This window comes from Nanorana parkeri, unplaced genomic scaffold, assembly GCF_000935625.1.
Source record: "Nanorana parkeri isolate BGI_ZX_2015 unplaced genomic scaffold, ASM93562v1 scaffold335, whole genome shotgun sequence".
In the NCBI taxonomy this organism is placed as follows: Eukaryota; Metazoa; Chordata; class Amphibia; order Anura; family Dicroglossidae; genus Nanorana; species Nanorana parkeri.
In genome coordinates this window covers 954,547-973,562 of record NW_017306603.1, presented here as the reverse complement: position 1 = coordinate 973,562, position 19,016 = coordinate 954,547, and the positions used below count along the sequence as shown (strand labels likewise).

Genomic DNA, 19,016 nt, shown 5'->3' with positions numbered 1-19,016 from the left:
TGTTGCTTGTGACTTCCCTTCTTAAAAGGGCAACTCCACTCCAAACTATGGCTAGTGGGTGGGCGCTGGTGGGCTGAATTATCTGCTGGTTTTCTGTATCTCTCAGAAATTTTAAGGGGTCTGTTTATAAAGCTGTGAATGTGGCGTCCATCAAGCATTCCCTGGTGGAGAATACATCACTATAATTTAAATCACATGGCCCTGGAAGATTCACCTGCAGGGAATGTTGGCTAGATGTCAGATTCACAGCTATACAAATATTTGTTGTGTTTGGCTAGAGTAATGAAGGGTTAAAACTCCCAATAGTTTGGGGAGATTTGTCTTTACCTTCTGTCCTGGAGGCCCAACTTGAAGTAAGAGAAAATCTTCCCAAAGTGACGGGAATTTCCTCCTTCAGTAGGTTATACACGGGTAGATTTTTGAATAAACTTTCATTTAAAAAATCCCGTCTGAACCATTCCATAATGCCATCAGAGACTTGGCGATTGCTGTTGGCGAGTTTCATTTCCATGTAACATTTGATTTTGGAATGAATGGAGTTTCCTGAGTGAAAACCAGGATTTGGATTTTGTTTGATCGAGAAACATTTTCCATGCTCCTTCGATTTTTTTCGTCACTGCAGTCGAAATCGACCATCGATGTGACCCCACCAACGATTAGAAAGTTGAACAAACATTCCAAAAACAATTTTTTGGGTTCGATATATTCTTACCATGTGCACACAGCTTTACTTGTCACTGAAATCGGTGTCCCTATTGAAGGATTTCCCCTTTATTCCTGCTCTGGTGACAACTGTAGAATGCTGGATTTCCCGTCACTTCCCGTCTCAGTGACAATAATCACCTGGACATATAGAGAAGGTGAATCTACCTTGAAGCAGTCTTGATGGGGTTCTATCTCTTCTCTTCAGTATCCAAAACTAGCTCTACATACACTTTAAGTAGCAAGATTTCCCCCGACTTTTTTTTCCATGTTTTCCCAAAAAGCCATAACGAAGGGGGTCACAATTTCACCGCTATGTTTGCCAGTTATTTGACTTGACTGCCTATAAATGGAATGATCCTCCCCTGTTGAACAGTGTCAAAGTGTCCTCTCCCATTGTTTTGGGGAAGGCGGGACTGGCAATAGCTGTGCCATAGGTGGCTTTGCTGGGATTATTTCACAATAATGCACCAAGTAACAAAAAGAAATGGTGAATGCTTCTAACTTTGTATAAGTAACATGCACACCACTTCAAAATAATCAGTGACATGCTACATTTCATAGCAATATAGTAATACTACTAACAAAACATAATTCACCACAGCATATAATACCAAAGAGGGGGACAAATATCATTCAATAAGGAGTATGCCTGGCAGGGCCATGTTGCTGTGTTCGACAAGATTCCCCCATCAGCTATGTCACTTACTGTAGTTGACATTTGGGTTGGCATTCCTTTCGCCCTGTTGCCTCTAAACCGAATCCATACTTTGTCTGGCAAGAGAACTTCCCAGTGGAGCTTTCTGGCATGCCTCATACCTGGCATGTTTTTGGGGTTATTTCTATACCGTGTAGCATTTTTGTGTCAGGTGATACCCAATCAAACAATATTTTCACTATGGGTCCAGTTTATAAATCTTCTTCCCAGCTTATATATTGGGTGAATGCCATTCACACGGCTTCCCTGCCACTAGATGAAGCTGTTAACATAGCAGTTCCTATGCTCCTCAGCTCCGTCTAGTTGTGGGAAAGTGGTTTGAATGGCATTCTAGCAGCGTATGGCATGGTTGAAGATTTGTAAATTGGCCCCTTATGGTTGCATTAAAGTGTATCTAAAGTCAGAGCTTATTTTTTAGTTTTCAAGTGTGATGAGGGATTAGAACCACTTTCAGGTTTCTAATGATGTCTGTGTCTTAGTTTAGTAGACTGACAGTATGTATTTGTACTGGTCACCACTGCACTGTCGCCAGGACTGAATATAATGGGAAACCCTCCCCATTCTTTGGAACTCTTTACCCCAACCTGTCCGTCTATCTCCCGCTCTGACTGCCTTTAGGCAAACCCTTAAGAGTCACCTCTTCAGGGAAGCTTATCCCACCTCAAACTAACCACTGAACTATCACATTCTCAAACAATTCATCCCCACACAGCTACCTCCTCATGTATCACTTCCCCCTTCCTTTTAGATTGTAAGCCCTCAGGGGCAGGGCCCTCCTTACCATCTTGTCTTGAATTGTACTGTAATTGTAATGTCTTCCTTATATTGTAAAGCGCTGCGCAAACGGTTGGCGCTATATAAATCCTGTATAATAATAATAGTTGTCAGCATAACGGGAATAGACTGGAGATCTTCCAAAGGGGACACTTGTTCCGGTGATAACCAAGTAGGCATTTTCTACTCTTTGGACGGGTTTTCTCTTACTGTCTATAGAATAGGAAGTGAAAAATATCTAACAGGTTTTTTCCCATTCCCTACTTTATCCAAAATGAAAACACAATTGGCTTTGGATACGACAAGTAGCTGATGCCTATTGTGCAAGTAGGAAAAGACTCATCTTATCAGGAGGGAGTGATGAAAACAGGTCATTAGAATAGGATCTCATTACTTGTAAAGTGGTGTCTAAAATACTGCTGAATGGTCATCCTTCTTGGACCTAGGATGCTGCAGTGACTTGCCGGGGGTAGATGGTATTTTCTCAGACATCCCTTCCTGTACCACTGCAATGCTTCAGAAGCTGCATAGCCATACAAATCATTGAAAAATTGGTTGTGATGGATTCCTGCACTTTGGGCACGGTTATTGCTCTTTGCGCTGCCCAATCGTGCAGTTTTAGAAGAAGACAGTTGGTGTGCTTTGTAAAATATGTAAAAGCTGCTTTGAATTCGCCTTTGTTCCACTCCTTACAGAGGGATGTGATCTGGTACAACATTCACATTGTCCTGGGTATGCATGTAATGCACAGAACAGCTGTTTGACCTCAATAGAATACAGTCTCTGGAAATCATCCATCATGTCTGAAGCTTCTCAGCGGACAGACCCAGCTGTGGGGATTTAAAGCGTACCTGTTCCCCTCATGCTGTAGAGGCACATGTTTTTTTTTTTGGTTAAAGCAGCTTACTTCCTATGGCTACAGATAACATACATATGACATACATGCCTGAGGGGGATTGAGGAATATTTTATAACTCTTGAAGAAGTTGGTCAGTTTCTCCTTGCTGTGCATTTGTATTCTGGAGTATGTATAGTTCTTTAGTATTGTTCATACTGAGCTCCCGAGAACTATATTGTAAAGCGCTGCGCAAACTGTTGGTGTTATATAAATCCTGTATAATAATAATAATAACTCTAGGAAGGAAAAGTAGAGTTGTTTCCCAGAAGAAAACTCCATGCAGATATATAAGACAGATCCATAGGAAAACCTACGTTGTGGTAGGAGCTGTGGACTCCTAGACGAGCTTAGTTGGACGTGTTCCAATGGTGCGTGTAGACATATTGGCAGCTCTCTAATCTCATAGAATTCTTGAGAGTGGTGCTGTAATTTACAGGAGTCCAATTGCCTATTGATTGTATCTTTTCCATGCATGGTCTTGTAGATGAAGAGAGACCCGGTAGCCCATGAATTGCGTTGGCTTTGTTTGCTGATAACAGGACCACTATGGACATACATCAGTGGATTGATACTTTTATCTGGGCCCATTCACACCACATCCAGACCATCTCCAGACCAAACCAGATTGTTTACGGACCCAAAATGCATCCTAATGTATCCCTATGCTATTTCTGGCCTCTGTTCACACCAGCGCAGTCCATTCCAGACCAGACCAGAAAAATACTGCATGTCTCATTTTGTCTGGTCCGGAATGCACTGGAACTGGTCCGGAAAATGGTGTGAATCCTTTCTGCACACACCTATAAAACATGACAGAGGTTAGAATGCCTCAACAAAAAAATAAGATACCGTTTAGTAACTACAGTTAAAGCTTCGGGGGTCTTTAATACGTTCATTTGTCACTGAATAGTAATTTGACACTGGATATTCACATTCTTGTATTGGGCCACCCATGTGTGACTGAAAAAGATAAAGTAAGCATTTGTATCTGGTCTGGTTTGTTGCATAAGATGAGTTTCTGCTATTTCCTGCCTGGCTAAAGCCCTGATTGTGGCTTATGGGGAGTGTATAGATGTTAACAGTTGACCTGGAGTCTCTGGTTATCAAAGTTTGAGAGTAGAATGTTTACAAACATTGGTTAGTTTCTGGTGATTCAATAAATGTCTGTTTTTCTGTTTCTCCAGGTAGGGACCAACGGCATTATCTCTACCCAGGATTTTCCCCGGGAGACGCAGTACGTGGATGACGGCTTTCCCACCGACTTCCCTGTGATCGCCCCATTCCTGTCCGATATAGACACAAGCAATGGAAAAGGAAAGATATACTACCGGCAGGACAATTCCCCGGAGATTGTCAGCACGGTGGCCCGACAGATCGAGAGAGGATTCCCACAAGCTGCTTTTTCTCCTACTAATGTTCTCCTGGTGACCTGGGACAATGTGGGGCCATACGAGGAGGTGACACGCCATTCAGAACCTTCTAATAAGGTGAGTGATGGAGCGTGGAGTCACTTCTTAGAACATTACAAGTGCATTACGTTAAAGGGCCAGTAAATCAGAATTATGATGCGACAGATGAGAGAACGAGTCAGGAGCACGGCTAGAACATTATTTTAGTTTCATCCAGTTACTAACATTATAACCCGCACACTAAAATCCCATAGAAGCCTTAACGTGTTCATGTCATCTCAATAGATGTTTTCAGTCTCCTTAGAGATGCAGCATTTATTAAAAGAATAACTGGTGGTACTGCCATGAAGGTCTTTGTTCAGTCACTTCCAGTTATGGGGTGACAAACTGTTTCCCAATTGTGTTTCTGCCCTGTCACTTGCCCTTGGTTGAGACTACAAGTGGCTCTACTAACACACATTACATTTGGAACCCCAGTATCACCTTAAAGGGGACCCGTCATGGCCAATATGCTATCACACGGGGGGCTTGTAAGCCTCCTATGTGATTGCAATTAAAGTAAAAATAAAATAGTCTTAAAAAAGATTAAATAAAATGTAAAAATGATTATAAAAAATGTATAACGTAAAAAAGCTTTGGCAGCGAAAGGGTCCTTAAGGGGTTAATGGGCAACTCTTAATGGCACTACAATGGCACTTGACGTTTTTGACGCCTTCCATGAAAGTGTGTCAAAGCGCACATTTTTTCCAAGTTTGGTGCACATTCTAGGAACACACTAGGGGGGCCTCGAGATTTTGCATAGTTTAGAAATGTGCCTTGACTCCTAAACGGTTGAGAAACACCGGTATAGACGGTTGCAGATGAGTAAATTCTCTGTGTTGACTATGTCTGTATAGAACACTTCCTGCAGATGTGATACAACCAGTCATTGTGTGATGATCATTTTCCGTTGTTTGTTTTTATTTCTTTGTTGGAAAATATGATAATATTCTGATGTATGAAAATGTTTTAAAAAGCTCATCAGAGGTGAAATAATGGACATAACATTCTACTCCTCGGGAAAGACATTTTCCTGCATAGTAGCCCCTGATGACCTTCTTTACACCCCGGCCATACATGTCCAGATCTGGCTGCATGCCTTGACTTGTGCCGGACTTTGGCCAATATTGGACAGATTTGGCAATACACCACTTAAAGGCAGATGTGACAACTATGTGACCAGAGCTTCCTCCATGTATATCAATATTGCTTGGGTGTGAGAGTTCATTGTGTCCTGCTGGGGAAAGGCACTCGTTTAAAGGGCCAGGGAGTTTTTAACAGGCCTGTGCTGCAATGGTAAATACTTTTGAAGGGTTAAATAGGAATAAGTATTTGCTGAAGTTAATTTTTTTAAGCTGAATTGTTAGCCGAGGGGTAGGCAACTTCAGCACTCCAGCTGTTGTGGAACTGCAAGTCTCATGAGGCATTGCAAGTCTGCAGCTACAGACATGTCTCCCACAGGCATGATAGGGTTTATCAGCAGTTGGAGTGCTGAGGCTGCCTACCCTTGTGTTGATAATATTAACTTAGGATGCATACTTTAAGGGCTAGTTCACACCAGCCCCAGTGTGTTCCGGCCCGATTGTAGCCCGGAATGCACTAGATCACATTGCGGCCGGCTCACTTTGTTTTGGGACGGGAGGGGGGGTGGCAGTGGATTGAACTCAATGGCACCGCAGCCACACCCTCCAACCGCAATGCAATCGCCCGTACCAGAAAGCGGGGCATATCAGTGCATGCGTTCAGGATCGGTGCAGTCAGAAAAAATAATGTATGCAACATTTTTTCTAACTGCACGGGACTGGAATGCAGGCACTCATGTGCCACGCATTCCCATTTGGCCGCTCGCACTGTGGGCCCGGAAAGCGTGGCTGCAGTGCCATTGAGTTCAATGCACCGCCACTCTCCCTCCCGCCCCGAAACAAAGTGAGCCGGCCGTAATGCGATCCAGTGCGTTCCAGCCAGAATCGGGCCAGAACGCACTGAGGCTGGTGTAAACTAGCCCTTGGAGTATTAGGCTGAAGTGCTTACCTGAAGAAAATGCTGCTCAAAGACCTAAAATCGGACCTGCAACATTTTCTCAGATGCAGCATACTATAACATGCATGATGTGAATTACTGTGCACTGCAAAGCAGGTGCAGGCCTCGGCCCTTATCCTGTCCCTACAGGGCTGAGACTGGGCCTTCCTATTGGCTGCTGAGGCTCCGTGTGTTACATAGTTGGAGGAAGGGGCGACGGTCACATTATTATCATACAGGATTCATATAGTGCCAGCAGTTTGCACAGCTCTTTACAAAATAAAGGGAATTACAATACAGTTCAATACAGGAGGGTTAGGATCCTGCTCATGAAAGCATACGATCTAAAGGGAGGGGCAAGGGATAAAAAAGGCATTCATTGTGAAGGACGAGAGAGTAAAAGTAGAGGTTGAGACAGCATAGGCTTCCCTGAAGAGATGAGCTTTCAGGGATTGGATAAAGGCAGACATAGTAGGAGATAGCCAGAGGAAGGGACAGGCTCTGGAAATGTCCTGGAGGCAAGCATGGGAGGAGTTGACGGGGAAGATAGGGAACAGGAGGTCTTGTATGTGGTGGAGAGGGAAGGCATGGTTTGGGTGATATTGTGAGAAGAGGTTGGTGATGTAGCTTGTAGTAGAGTTGTGGATGGCTTTGTATGTCGTTGCGACCCTCATTTGCAAACACTCTGATGGGGGAGCAGGAAAGTGTGGGAAAATCCAGCATTGGTAGTAAAAGGGTCTATAAAGGGAACCTGTTATTTTGTGGCTTCCTTAGACATCCATAGAAAAGACTCTATAACCCTGGTGGCGGCCAGATGGCCCATTGGACCCCGGACGTCTATTGTGGTAGTGGAAGCATTGCTTTGTAAAGAAGTAATAGCAGCAATGTCTACTAGCCTCATGTAACATGTCTCCAGTCTCTCACGGTCTTCTGCAGGATGTCTCCTGCCACACCTGTAGCATGTCCCCTAGTCTCCGACCATCATTTCCTTTTCTGGCCTGCCGTCTTTGAAAGTCCTCTCTAACATCACATAGACTGACATTAAGCGTGGGCCTTTGGTGATGTCAGGGGCCGCAGTTGAAGCTCCTCATAACTTGTAAGTTGACAACTACTGTAGGCTTCTAACTAAAAATAGAAGGCAGCAGTATTTTTTTTAAGGAGCATTGGTTATCTCCTGGGAATTCTGTCTTCAGGGCCACCAGAACATATCTCATTGAATGCACTCAACCCGTGCAGGTTATTTAGCGGACATGGAAGTTTTTGTTTTCATTCTCCCATGGGAATGTAATCCTTCATTTTCACTGACCCTTTGCAAACCAGCAATACCCTCTTGTTGACTCAGCTGTAAATGGCTCATCAACAGCCTCAGATCTTTTTTGCTCTCTTAAGTGCGTAGTGTTTGCCTAGAAGTCCAATCCTCTTTACAAACCTTGAGTGCCGCAGACTGCCAGCTTAATGCTTTCCCTGGCCTGGAATCTCGGGGAGGCCCTGTGCGTGCATGGCATGCCCCATTCTTCTCCGCTAACAACATCCATCTTGTTCACATATGACTGGAACTGAGGACCCCTGAAGGATGTGCTCTGGATTTGTGAGCTCATTAGATGTTTTCCTCCATGTGTTTGTTCCTGGAAGGGTAATTGTACCCCCTACTAGGATCAAGTGTGCATTCTCCAGTGGGGGCAACCGGGAATGATAATAACAGATTTCAAGTTTATTTGTTCAAGACTTTTTTTTCTTTCCCTTTCCAAACTAATTAAAAGAAGTATTTCTAGCTGCGGGAATGTGGCATGTGTTCCTTGAAGAGAAAATGGTTTGTGGACAGTTGTTTAAATAAAACAGGCCTGTAAAAGAAGAAATGTGGGTGCATTACCACGAGAGGAAGACACAGCTGCACGCACAGTGACCAGATTGGGCTCAGAGAATCTTCCACATATGGAGCACACAATGTATATAGCTGGCGGTGGCTTTTCCAGATTTTAGTCACAGTTCTGCGTTTTGTAGAATGTCAAGGGGTGGGATGTGCTGCCGCCTGGATAAAATCAGACTATTGTATAACAAACTTTTCATCTAGCTAGCATGTAAAATCTTTTGTTTGCACAGAATTTAGAAGGTTGTCATAGTTTTGTTGGCTTCTGTGATTCTGCTGAGATTTTGTTACTTCCTGTTAAGTCATCCGCACAGGATATAGAGGTAAAAACCTTTCCCCACCCCAGCTTTTATTTGTTTTTATTTTTTACAAAATTCGGAAAGTTTAGAATCTATCCAGTACTTGTTGCCATCTGTGTCCCTTTAAAGTGTAACTATAGTCAATTTGTTTTGTAATGTGGGATAGAGTGGAGAAAGGTTAGAACCCATGTCAGGTTTATCTGCTATCTGGGGTTCCATTAATGAGATTTCCCCTCACTTCCTGTTCTAGGGACAACCTTTTACCAGAAAGGAAGTGAGGGAAACTCTGCATTGGGAAAATAGACAGCACCAAAAAAACTGACAGGGGTGCTACCATTCTCCTACTTGAAGTGACACTCAACTCAGGCGTTAAATCTTAAAAATACATTCAAGTACCGTAACTATTAACAAAAATGTCTCTTATTTGTGTATCACTCGGCTGTAGATCCTCCAATCATCTCTGAATTGGTGCTGACACTGTCCTTTCTTCTGGAGGGGGGCTACTTTTTTTCCCCATGGTCCCTGTGTGTGGTGTAAAGTAGTCACCGCTCCAAGCTCACTCCCGGGATGGACTACAATCTCATGTTTAGTTTAATAATTTGTATTGAGATTGTAGTCCATCACAGGAGTGAGCTTGGAGCAGTGACTACTTTACAACACACACAGGGACCATGGGGAAAAAAAGTAGCCCCCCTCCAGAAGGAAGGACAGTGTCAGTACCAATTCAGAGATGATTGGAGGATCTACAGCCGAGTGATACAGAAATAAGATACATTGTTCATAGTTAAGACAACTTGAATGTATTTTTAAGATTTAACGCCTGAGTTGAGTGTCACTTGAACTTCAAAAAAAGGGATTGTTTTACTTCTGTCTGTGTTGCTGTTTTCTTCACTTCCTGTTTGGGGAAACGTGTGTTCCCGGGACAGTAAGTAAGGGGAAATCTCTCTAATGGGGTCCTTGACAGCAGTAAAACCTGACAGTGGTTCTAATTCCTTCCCTATAAAACTTGATGTACAACTACAGAGGTAAAACTATAAATACACTTTATGGTTTTTTTATGTCCTGCTGTATGATCCAGGCAGTAGCAGCGGGAACTCCAGCCTTCCCTTCAGTTGTACCGGCTCCTCTCCTGGACTGAAATTCCTTACTCTGATGTCACTGCATGCTGTGAGTTCCTCACAATGTGCATTAGAAGCTGCAGCAAGTCAGATAGAGTCCGCCTAATTTCCTGGCTGGAGGACATTCAGCATCATCTAGCCCAGGGGTGGGCAACTCAAGCCCCCCAGCACAGCTTTAACTACAAATCCCAACATGCCTCTGCCTCTGCCTCTGGGAATCATGCCTGTGGGTGCCAGAGTCTTGAAATGCCTCATAGAACTTGTAGTTACACAACAGCTGGGGCCCGGAGTTGCCCACCCCTGATCTAGTTCTTTCCTTCACAGCCTGTCTGTCCATGGTCTGCCCCTTTCATTCATTGGATTTCAGTTCTTTCAATCATAGAGGCTCAGTATCACATGTGGGAATTAACACAGCTTTCTGTTTAGATGAAGCTATGTAGAGAACCTTGCTGGCCCTCCTACCAAACATAATCTGTTTGTTTTCCATAGAGAAACACAGAATATAAAGTATGTATGGAGAACAGGTTTTATTTAATAATGTCATTTAGCATGTTGATGAGGATGTCGCTGCAGCTTCTAATACACATTGCAAGAAGCTCACAGTGTGCAGTGAAATCAGAGGAAGCCATTTCAGTCCAGGAGGAGAGGAGCCGGTACAACTGTGAAAAACCGATGGGATGGCTGGAATTCATATTTAAGAACCATAGAAGGATCATCATTGCATTATTTGCAAAGACAAATCCTTCTAAAGAACAATCTGACAGATGCTGAAGAAGGCCGGAGGGATTTAGGTTACAGTCTACCCTTTCCTTTCCAGTATTAACATACAACACGGCCTTTTCAAAATGAAATGCATTCCACCTCTTGTAGCAGCAGTAAAGGGTTGTGGGTAAGTGGGAGGTTATCTGGGGTTTTACTGAAACTTTAGCCGGAACATTTAGCGCCATCCCCCTAATTGGCACGCCTTGAGATCGAATGGTTCGGGGGGCCAGCGGTGGGCCCCACTGGCATTCTTCTTGGAAATGTTCATTTTAATCAAACAGAGCAGAGCAGGGAGCCTCCTGCCTCATTAGCTGGGCTGTATTAGAACTACTGATGGGCTGCAGCTTGACGTTCCTCAAACAAAGGATCAAAGAGGGCCTCTCCGGGAGCTCTCCACTGGGAAAGACAGTGGCCCTGGACATGAGGGGCTAGTTAAAGCCTCGGTGCCAAATTCTCCGTAAATGGAGATTTCACACAGCCTCCCTTGGCTCCAGCCGCAAGAGTAAATAACCGGCTTCCTGTTGAACAGCACAGAGGCTGCTAAAGTCATCTGCATCTTATACTGCAGTTTAATCAGTGATGCGATGCACAGCCGGAATTCTGTATCCTAAACACCCAACATGAACAGGACGACCTGCAGCCAATTAGTTGTCGGTCCAAGCTGTAGACGGTCGCTTGGTTGGTAGACAAATACCTTCCAATCATTACACCAGACCAGCCAACTTGTTGTCGGTCCAAGTTGTAGACGATCGCTTTGTTGGTAGACATCTCCCATCCAATCATTACACCAGACCAGCCTGAAACATTGCAATACTTAGAAGACTAGAGCAACCTACAGGGATTCAGGGCTTGGAACACGGGCACGGTTTAGTACAGCGGTATGCAAGACACTTAAAGGGGTTCTAAACCCTCCGTTTTTTTTGCTTATATCTACTGCTAGCATGCAGTAGATATAGGCAAGAAGTGTAAAAAAAACCAAAAAAAACGTTTGAAATCATTTTAAACTTACCTCGCTATCGCTGCTCGCTCCCGCGCCGAGAATCAGGAGCAGAGACGCAAGGCAAGTCTATGGACGCGTGCACCCACTTGCAGACACCGCTGGATCGGAGGGGCAGAGCAGTCAGCACTGGATCGGAGTGACGTCGCACCGCTGGAGGGACGGATGAAAACATGGGGAAAGAAGAGGAAGACCAGAATAAGAGACATAATTTAAGGTAAGTGCTAACATTTACATGGGGGGGAGGGAAAAACATTTTTGCCTTTTAATATCACTTTAATTTTGTATTTCCTCACCTGCTATGCTTTAACTTAATCTAAAACCGAAACTTTTTAGTTTTGTATAGAGCCGGGTTAAAGGTCATCTATGTGTATGTGTGTGTCCCATTGGAGAGATTCCCATTTACTTCCTGTTCCATGGTAAGGAGAAATCCCCTCTTAGTGGTCACGGGAGGAGTTCACCTCTATTACTGTTCTCGTGACAACTCAAAAATGTGGATATTCCCCATTGCTTGGTGACAGTGGTCACAGCAAGATAAATAATAGGGATGCACAGATACTTTTCGAGTACCAGTGCAGATACTTGGCATTTTCATGAAAACTACCGGGGTTGCAGCAATTGCAGCTGGGACCTGGCTCTGGCGCTCCACCACTGTCCTGAAATCATTAGTCTGTATTGTTTTAGAAAAACTGTCGCATGACAATAAACAAAAATGTATCAGTACTCGTACTTGTAAGTACTCGGCAAGTACCAGTACTTGTACTCGCAAAACTGGTATCTGTTCATCTCTTTATTTATATTTATAAAAACTAAATCGTACATTAAAACAGAGATGTACAAATCCCAGGAGCTCCGTGTGCTCCGTCCAAATGACAGCTGCTTCCTAAATTTTGAATTTTTCTCTAGTCTAGTCTTGGAGCTCAAAAGTATCGGTACATGTACTCGTACTTGTACCGAGTACTGTACTTGGTATCTGTGCAACCCTAATAAATAAGGATGATGAATCTCCCCATCCTGGGCAGAGACCACAATATGGCCTCATTCACACAGGAATCGGCCCATAGAAAAACTGTCGCATGACAATAAACAAAAATGTATCAGTACTCGTACTTGTAAGTACTCGGCAAGTACCAGTACTTGTACTCGCAAAACTGGTATCTGTTCATCTCTTTATTTATATTTATAAAAACTATCGTACATTAAAACAGGTGGGACAGGGACAGGTGCTGCGTGTGATCAGTACGCAGCCCCCGTCCTTCTCTATGGGACTATGCGGCCGTACTCCCCCCTACGCTCACCTCAAGTGCAGGTCCGTAGGGGTGCATGTTTCCTGGCTCGGACGCAGACAGGATCCATCCTGTCAGCGTAAGAGTACGCTCACCCGCACCTGTACGGACGTGCAGGGCGGGTGAGTGTAGGGGATTGTACGGCCGCGTAGTCCCATAGAGAAAAAAGGGGGCTGCGTACTAACCACATGCAGCACCTGTCCTTCCCGGGAGCTGCCTGATACGGCTGTGCACGCAGCATGGAGCTGTACGTGCGGGCCGATTTACAGTGTGAATGAGACCTAAAAAACAAAATGCAAGAGCCTCTGAAACTTCTTATGGTTTTTGATACTTTAAAATTAACCTGTGCATACACATATGGCTCTAACTTGCATACCATAAAGCAATGCCTACTACATAAATAGCCTATGCCCTGAGCGTGTAGGTGTGTGCCTATGCCCTGAGTTCTGGAAAGTCAGAATTTCCATATGCGATTTGGGGAGGGGGGCTCCTAGGGCAGAGTTGGGCAACTCTGGCCCTCCAGCTGTTGTGGAACTACAGGTCCCATGAGGCATTGCAAGACTGACAGTGACAGGCATGACTCCCAAAGGCCTGTTGGGATTTGTAGTTAAAGCACAGCTGGAGGGCTAGATTTGCCCACTTCTGTCCTAGGGCGTACCTAAAGCAGCCTATAGACTGGCAGAGCACTCTATAATTGGACAACTGCCATGTCAATGAGTACCCAAAACGCTGTTTTAAGAAGCAGACGTGTAGGTAGTTGATAGTCCACCTTTCAAAGGGGATAGAAAATTCCATGTATTTACAGGTTCACTTTAAGGCACACAGTCATCCCCACTCGGGAACACAGCTGGTCATAAAAAAATCCGACCCCAAGCAAAAATATCCGTGCATGGGTTGGCTCCTTTGTGCTTTGTACTGCAGAAGAGGATTTTATGCAACTTGTAAATGTTCCCTAGCCATTCATTCACAGGCCTTTTCTTTTATTTGGTGCAGCTTTTTTTGGCAAGGACAAGGGACCCCTTAGTAAATAAGCAGACCCTGCAAGTCAAGCATATCTAAATCCCAAACGGTTTCTGCTTTAGATAGAGTGAGTGTGTGGATGTGATGTGTGTGTAGGGGGGTTGAGGTCGGACGGGGAATGTTGGGTGAGAACCCCTTTGGTATCCCCCATGGAGAGACTTGCCTTGCCCTCTCCATTTTTACTGGTGACCATTGGTCATCGGGAAAGAGAGAACATCCTACATTTGCCACCAGAACAGGAAAAGAGGGGGCATCATCCAATGGGGACATCTGTACCTGTGACAACTAAGAGGGGATTTTTTCCCCCCACCCTAAAGAGACTTCCTCTTAGCACCCTTTTGTGTCTCTGAGATAGGAAGTGAAGGGAAATATCCCCAATGAACACAGGAAGAAAATAAAATGGGTTTTAAATAGGGCTGTTACTGATTAAAATTTTCATGTTCGATTAATCGAAATTTTTTAAAATCGATTTATCGATTCATTTCGATTAATTATAACGCACATACAGATCCAACTACATTGGCCTATACACATACAGCACAGCAATGAAGTAATAAAATGAACTAGGATCACACTAATCCAGCATGTTATTAATCTCACGTGCCCCACTCAATATGGCCGCCGCTTGAGTGGGGCAACTCAGAATAATACCGTGCTGGATTAGTGTCATCCTAGTTCATTTTATTTCTTCATTGCTGTGCTGTATGTGTATAGGCCAATGCCTTGGCTGGCGTTCGTGCAGAAAGTTTCAAAAAAGATTAATGATTAATCGCGAAATAATTGTTAATTTGGACAGCCCTAGTTTTAAAGCTGAACTCCGGTCTGCCCAAAAAAATGACCTGTATGCTTCCAGCATGGAACGGTGGTTACATGCGTCGGGAAGGTGGAATCATACTTGGCAATCTTTGCATTTAAAGCTGAAATCTGGATCCAAAAATGTTCATTGAAATATATTCCTCAATAGCCACAAACGATATAAATCCACTTGGTGTCCCCCAGATACCTCTGCAAAGCCAGATTTGACCTTGTAAAGTTTTTGTTGACATCATCACTGTGCTGCACATAGCCTGAGCAGAGCTGTGGGAGGGGCCCAGAAGGTTCCACCCACAACAGGCTGCCTGTAGAAATTACAGGAGGGGCGGAGACAAGACCGCTCACCCTGCACAAGGGAGAGCAGCAGTGGGCGGTCATTATTAGGAGGGGGCGGAGACAAGACCAGTCACCCTGCACAAGGGAGAGCAGCAGTGGGCGGTCATTATTAGGAGGGGGCGGAGACAAGACCATTCATCCTTGCACAAGGAGAGAGCAGCAGTGACCGGTCTTTATTACAGGAGGGGGCAGAGACAAGACCAGTCACTCTGCAGAAGGAGAGAGAGCAGCAGTGAGCGGTCTTTATTACAGGATGGGGTAAAGACCAGACCAGTCACCCTGCACAAGGGTGCTTGGATTGTTGTTCCCGTGCACAGCAGTTCGATATATCAGAAGTTTCAGTCTAAAGCAGGAAAGAAAGCTCCCTCCATGATGCATTGTGTTGCTGTATGTAAGCTGTGCTGTCAGTGGCCATGATGAATTGGACTGGTGCTGATGACTGTAGGTATAGTTTATGTGTTCTACATCCTCCTCCTCCTCCTCATCCCTTTCATGCTTGACAGATTCACATGCATTTGCACTTTAAAGGATCAAGGGGCAGCAGTGCCGGGAATCCGCCTCCTACTGTTATTTATTGACCAGATAATTACAGAGTCCAGAGTCACTGATTGACCTGCGTTGTGTCACATGAGTGAGCAATCCTATAATAACGGGTGCTGGGCCTTCTACAGATCTGTAATGGAGCTGCTCTGGGTTGGTTACTTTATTATAACGGAATACAAAGACGCCAAGTGTTACTTTTAATCTTCTTTGTTAATGTCAACAAGGACACAGAGTTTGTGTTTTCACATTTAGGATTTAGGAGAATCCTTATTAATCGCTCACATAAACAACATCTTCCTGGAGCAAAATTCCATTGTTTATTATTTTTAGAAATTCAAGCAGATTAAGTGCTGGAATATGACATGGTAGCGGCACCTTGCAGTCCCTGTACAGTAGAGCTCAGACTCAGATGTGCTAACATGGAACCTGCTAATAGGAGGAGAGAGCAGAGTGACAGATGAGTTCATCAATCTGCTCACTTCTCCTTTCACTGTCCAGTCACAGGCTAGGGGAGGGACAAGACCTGTATGTGTTAGTAATCTGCAGCAGAGAAAATTCAGGTCTCCAGCCCTGCCAGACAGGACTGTGCTGTGTGACAGAGCTGTATGAATTTCAGAACTGGATGAAGAGGAACACAAATCATTTGGCTGGTATAAACTGATTCCTTAAATGTATCTCATCTGTGTAGTTAGCTGTTTGCCTGGGGCTGGTGTGAACTAACCCTTAGAGAAAACACAATCCACTCCTGAGTTGTATACACTGCAAGGATTTTTGCACATTTTAGCTGCTGCTGTTCTTTTTATATGTATGTAAGCCTTGCAATGTTAAATCCTAAACTGAATGCTAGGTGGGAGGCTCTGCTTTCATTATAACCACCTGAGCAGCCTCAGTGCTATAATATGAGAAGGAACAGTTGCAGCATTCTTTCATTCTGCGGATTCTTTGGTGTAACACCAAGAATGAGAGGGGATGTCACATGAGCAGGAAATGAGAGGGGAGCTTTGTGTAAAAGAAGTAGCCCCCGCACCCCAGGATGGCATATTCACAAGCATGCAAACAGAACAAGGTGTAGAAAAGCTGGCTTAGAGATACAAGGGAGATTGTGCAGACATCCTCCAAAGGTCCCCACACACCTTACGATAATCGTACGATAATCGCGGGAAATCCCGCGATTGTACGATTATCGTAAGTTGTCACCCAAAAGTGATATGCTAGTGATATGCTAGTTACAGCTGGAGCTTGGTGGACTGCGGCTGTCTCTGGTTTCACCATCAGAGATCTTCCTGACTCGGTTACTGGCCATCTGGGGGATTTGGGTGGCTCTGTCCGCCTTTGTGTGTTCCCGCTCCTGTTCACATAAAATAAAAATCCAGCAGAGATGGTGGGAGCCCATTCATAAAAGGCGGACCTGGGAACTCATCGCAACATGCTGGACTGCGTACAAATGCAGCATGCCCACTGATGTGAACTCAACTCAAAGGACATAAGGCAGATTGCCTTGTCTATGCGTTGGAAAATGCATATGTAGTGAATGAGGCTCTAAATGTGACTTGGAAATACCATTTGCCATACCATAGCCATTTGCAGGCCCTCTCCCCCTCCCCCCCAAAGGGCTGTTTCTGTGTGTTGACATATTTTAATTGTGTTGTTTCTGCCTTTATACAGTACATTATGTTCATGATTTCATAACCATGTTTTTCTATTTTTGTTCCTAGATTAACACATTCCAGGCTGCGCTGGCGTATGACGATTCAGACACTTACGCCATATTCCTGTATCCCGAACACGGGCTTCAGTTTTTCGGAACAAGGCCAAAGGAGTCGTACAATGTGCAGCTCGACCTCCCCGCCAGAGTGGGATTCAGCCGGGGAGAGTCGGAGCAGTTGAAGAAGGAAGCGCCTTTTTACAGCGTCACGAATACCGAACAGTCTGTGAAGAATCTTTATCAGTAAGTTCAATCTGCTTCTTAATTTAAAGTCTAATTGTTACTTTGTTTCAAAGGAGCCATTGCAATGGAAGGGAGAAGGGAAGCTTCCATCAGTATAACATAAGAGAAGTTATCTAAAAAGTTACTAAACTTGGGAAGTGCAGTACTATTAGCTGTAAGAAAATCATTTGAGCTTCTTTTTTTTTTGGTTGTACTGCCATTGGTCATTTGGATTGAAAAGGCTTTCCAAAGATTTATCACTCTTACCCCCTTTCTATGCTGATTTTAAAGTCTTCTTTCCTCCACTCTTACCACAAAGAACGCCCTTCCTAAAATTATTTCTTACCTCGACTCAAACACAAAGAACCCCCTTCCTAAAATGATTTCTTACCTCGACTCCACACAAAGAGAACCCCCTTCCTAAAATGATTTCTTACCTCGACTCCACACAAAGAGAACCCCCTTCCTAAAATGATTTCTTACCTCGACTCCACACAAAGAGAACCCCCTTCCTAAAATGATTTCTTACCTCGACTCCACACAAAGAGAACCCCCTTCCTAAAATGATTTCTTACCTCGACTCCACACAAAGAGAACCCCCTTCCTAAAATGATTTCTTACCTCGACTCCACACAAAGAGAACCCCCTTCCTAAAATGATTTTAAAATATTTTTTAACTCTTCTCTCACTGCAAAGAATCCTTTCCTATACTGATGTTAAAATCTTCTTTCCTTCATACACAACTAATCTCCTGTTCACAGTCCATGGCGTATACCATCTCACTTGCCAAATGCTATATCCTACTTATTATTATATGTACTTATATAGCGCCCGACAATTTACAAAGTGATTTACATCAGTCCCTGCCCTCAAGGAGCTTACAATCTAAGGTCCCTATTGCACATGCATACTTCACTGATTCAGACAGGAGCCAATTAACGTTCCAGCATGTCTTTGGAGTGTGGGAGGAAACCAGAGTACCCGGGGGAAACCCACACAAGCACAGGGACAGCATGCAAACTCCTTGCAGATAGTGTCCTGATCGGAATTCAAATGGGGGACCCCCAGTGCTGCAAAGCAGAAGTACTAAACCACTATATCCCCCATAGTCCTGTATTTCTGATGGGTTCCTTCACATGTAGGGACTGTTTGCACCTAGTGCATTGTAGTATTTGCATGCTACCCTGTGCCCATTCATTTTGATTAGGTGGTCAAGACACCTAAAACCAGACAAGCACTATCCTTTTAACACAGCTCACCACAATGGACAGATGGTTCACATGTGTTGTGCTGCACAACCTTAAAAGAGAACTATAGGGTAAGTGTTTTTCCCCAAAGTTCTCTTAAGGGTCAAGGGAGGACATATACTAACCTCCTCCCGTGACCCAAAGCTCAGTATACTGCGGGCTATTGCCCGCAATATACTGAGAGCGATGCAGCCAGGACGGATCCCGACATTGCTATCGAGATCCACCCAGCTGTGTGAGTG

General features: G+C 44.2%; 1 protein-coding gene across 1 annotated transcript in view; it reads left to right on the top strand.

The window, feature by feature from the left end:
- Positions 1-19,016, top strand: part of NID2 (nidogen 2) — a 64,095-nt gene that overhangs the window by 10,359 nt on the left and 34,720 nt on the right. Inside the window, exons 2-3 of the mRNA XM_018558378.1 lie at positions 4,277-4,579; positions 17,316-17,548. Of these exons, the coding sequence (XP_018413880.1) occupies positions 4,277-4,579; positions 17,316-17,548 (536 nt within the window). The remainder of the gene's footprint in view (positions 1-4,276; positions 4,580-17,315; positions 17,549-19,016) is intronic.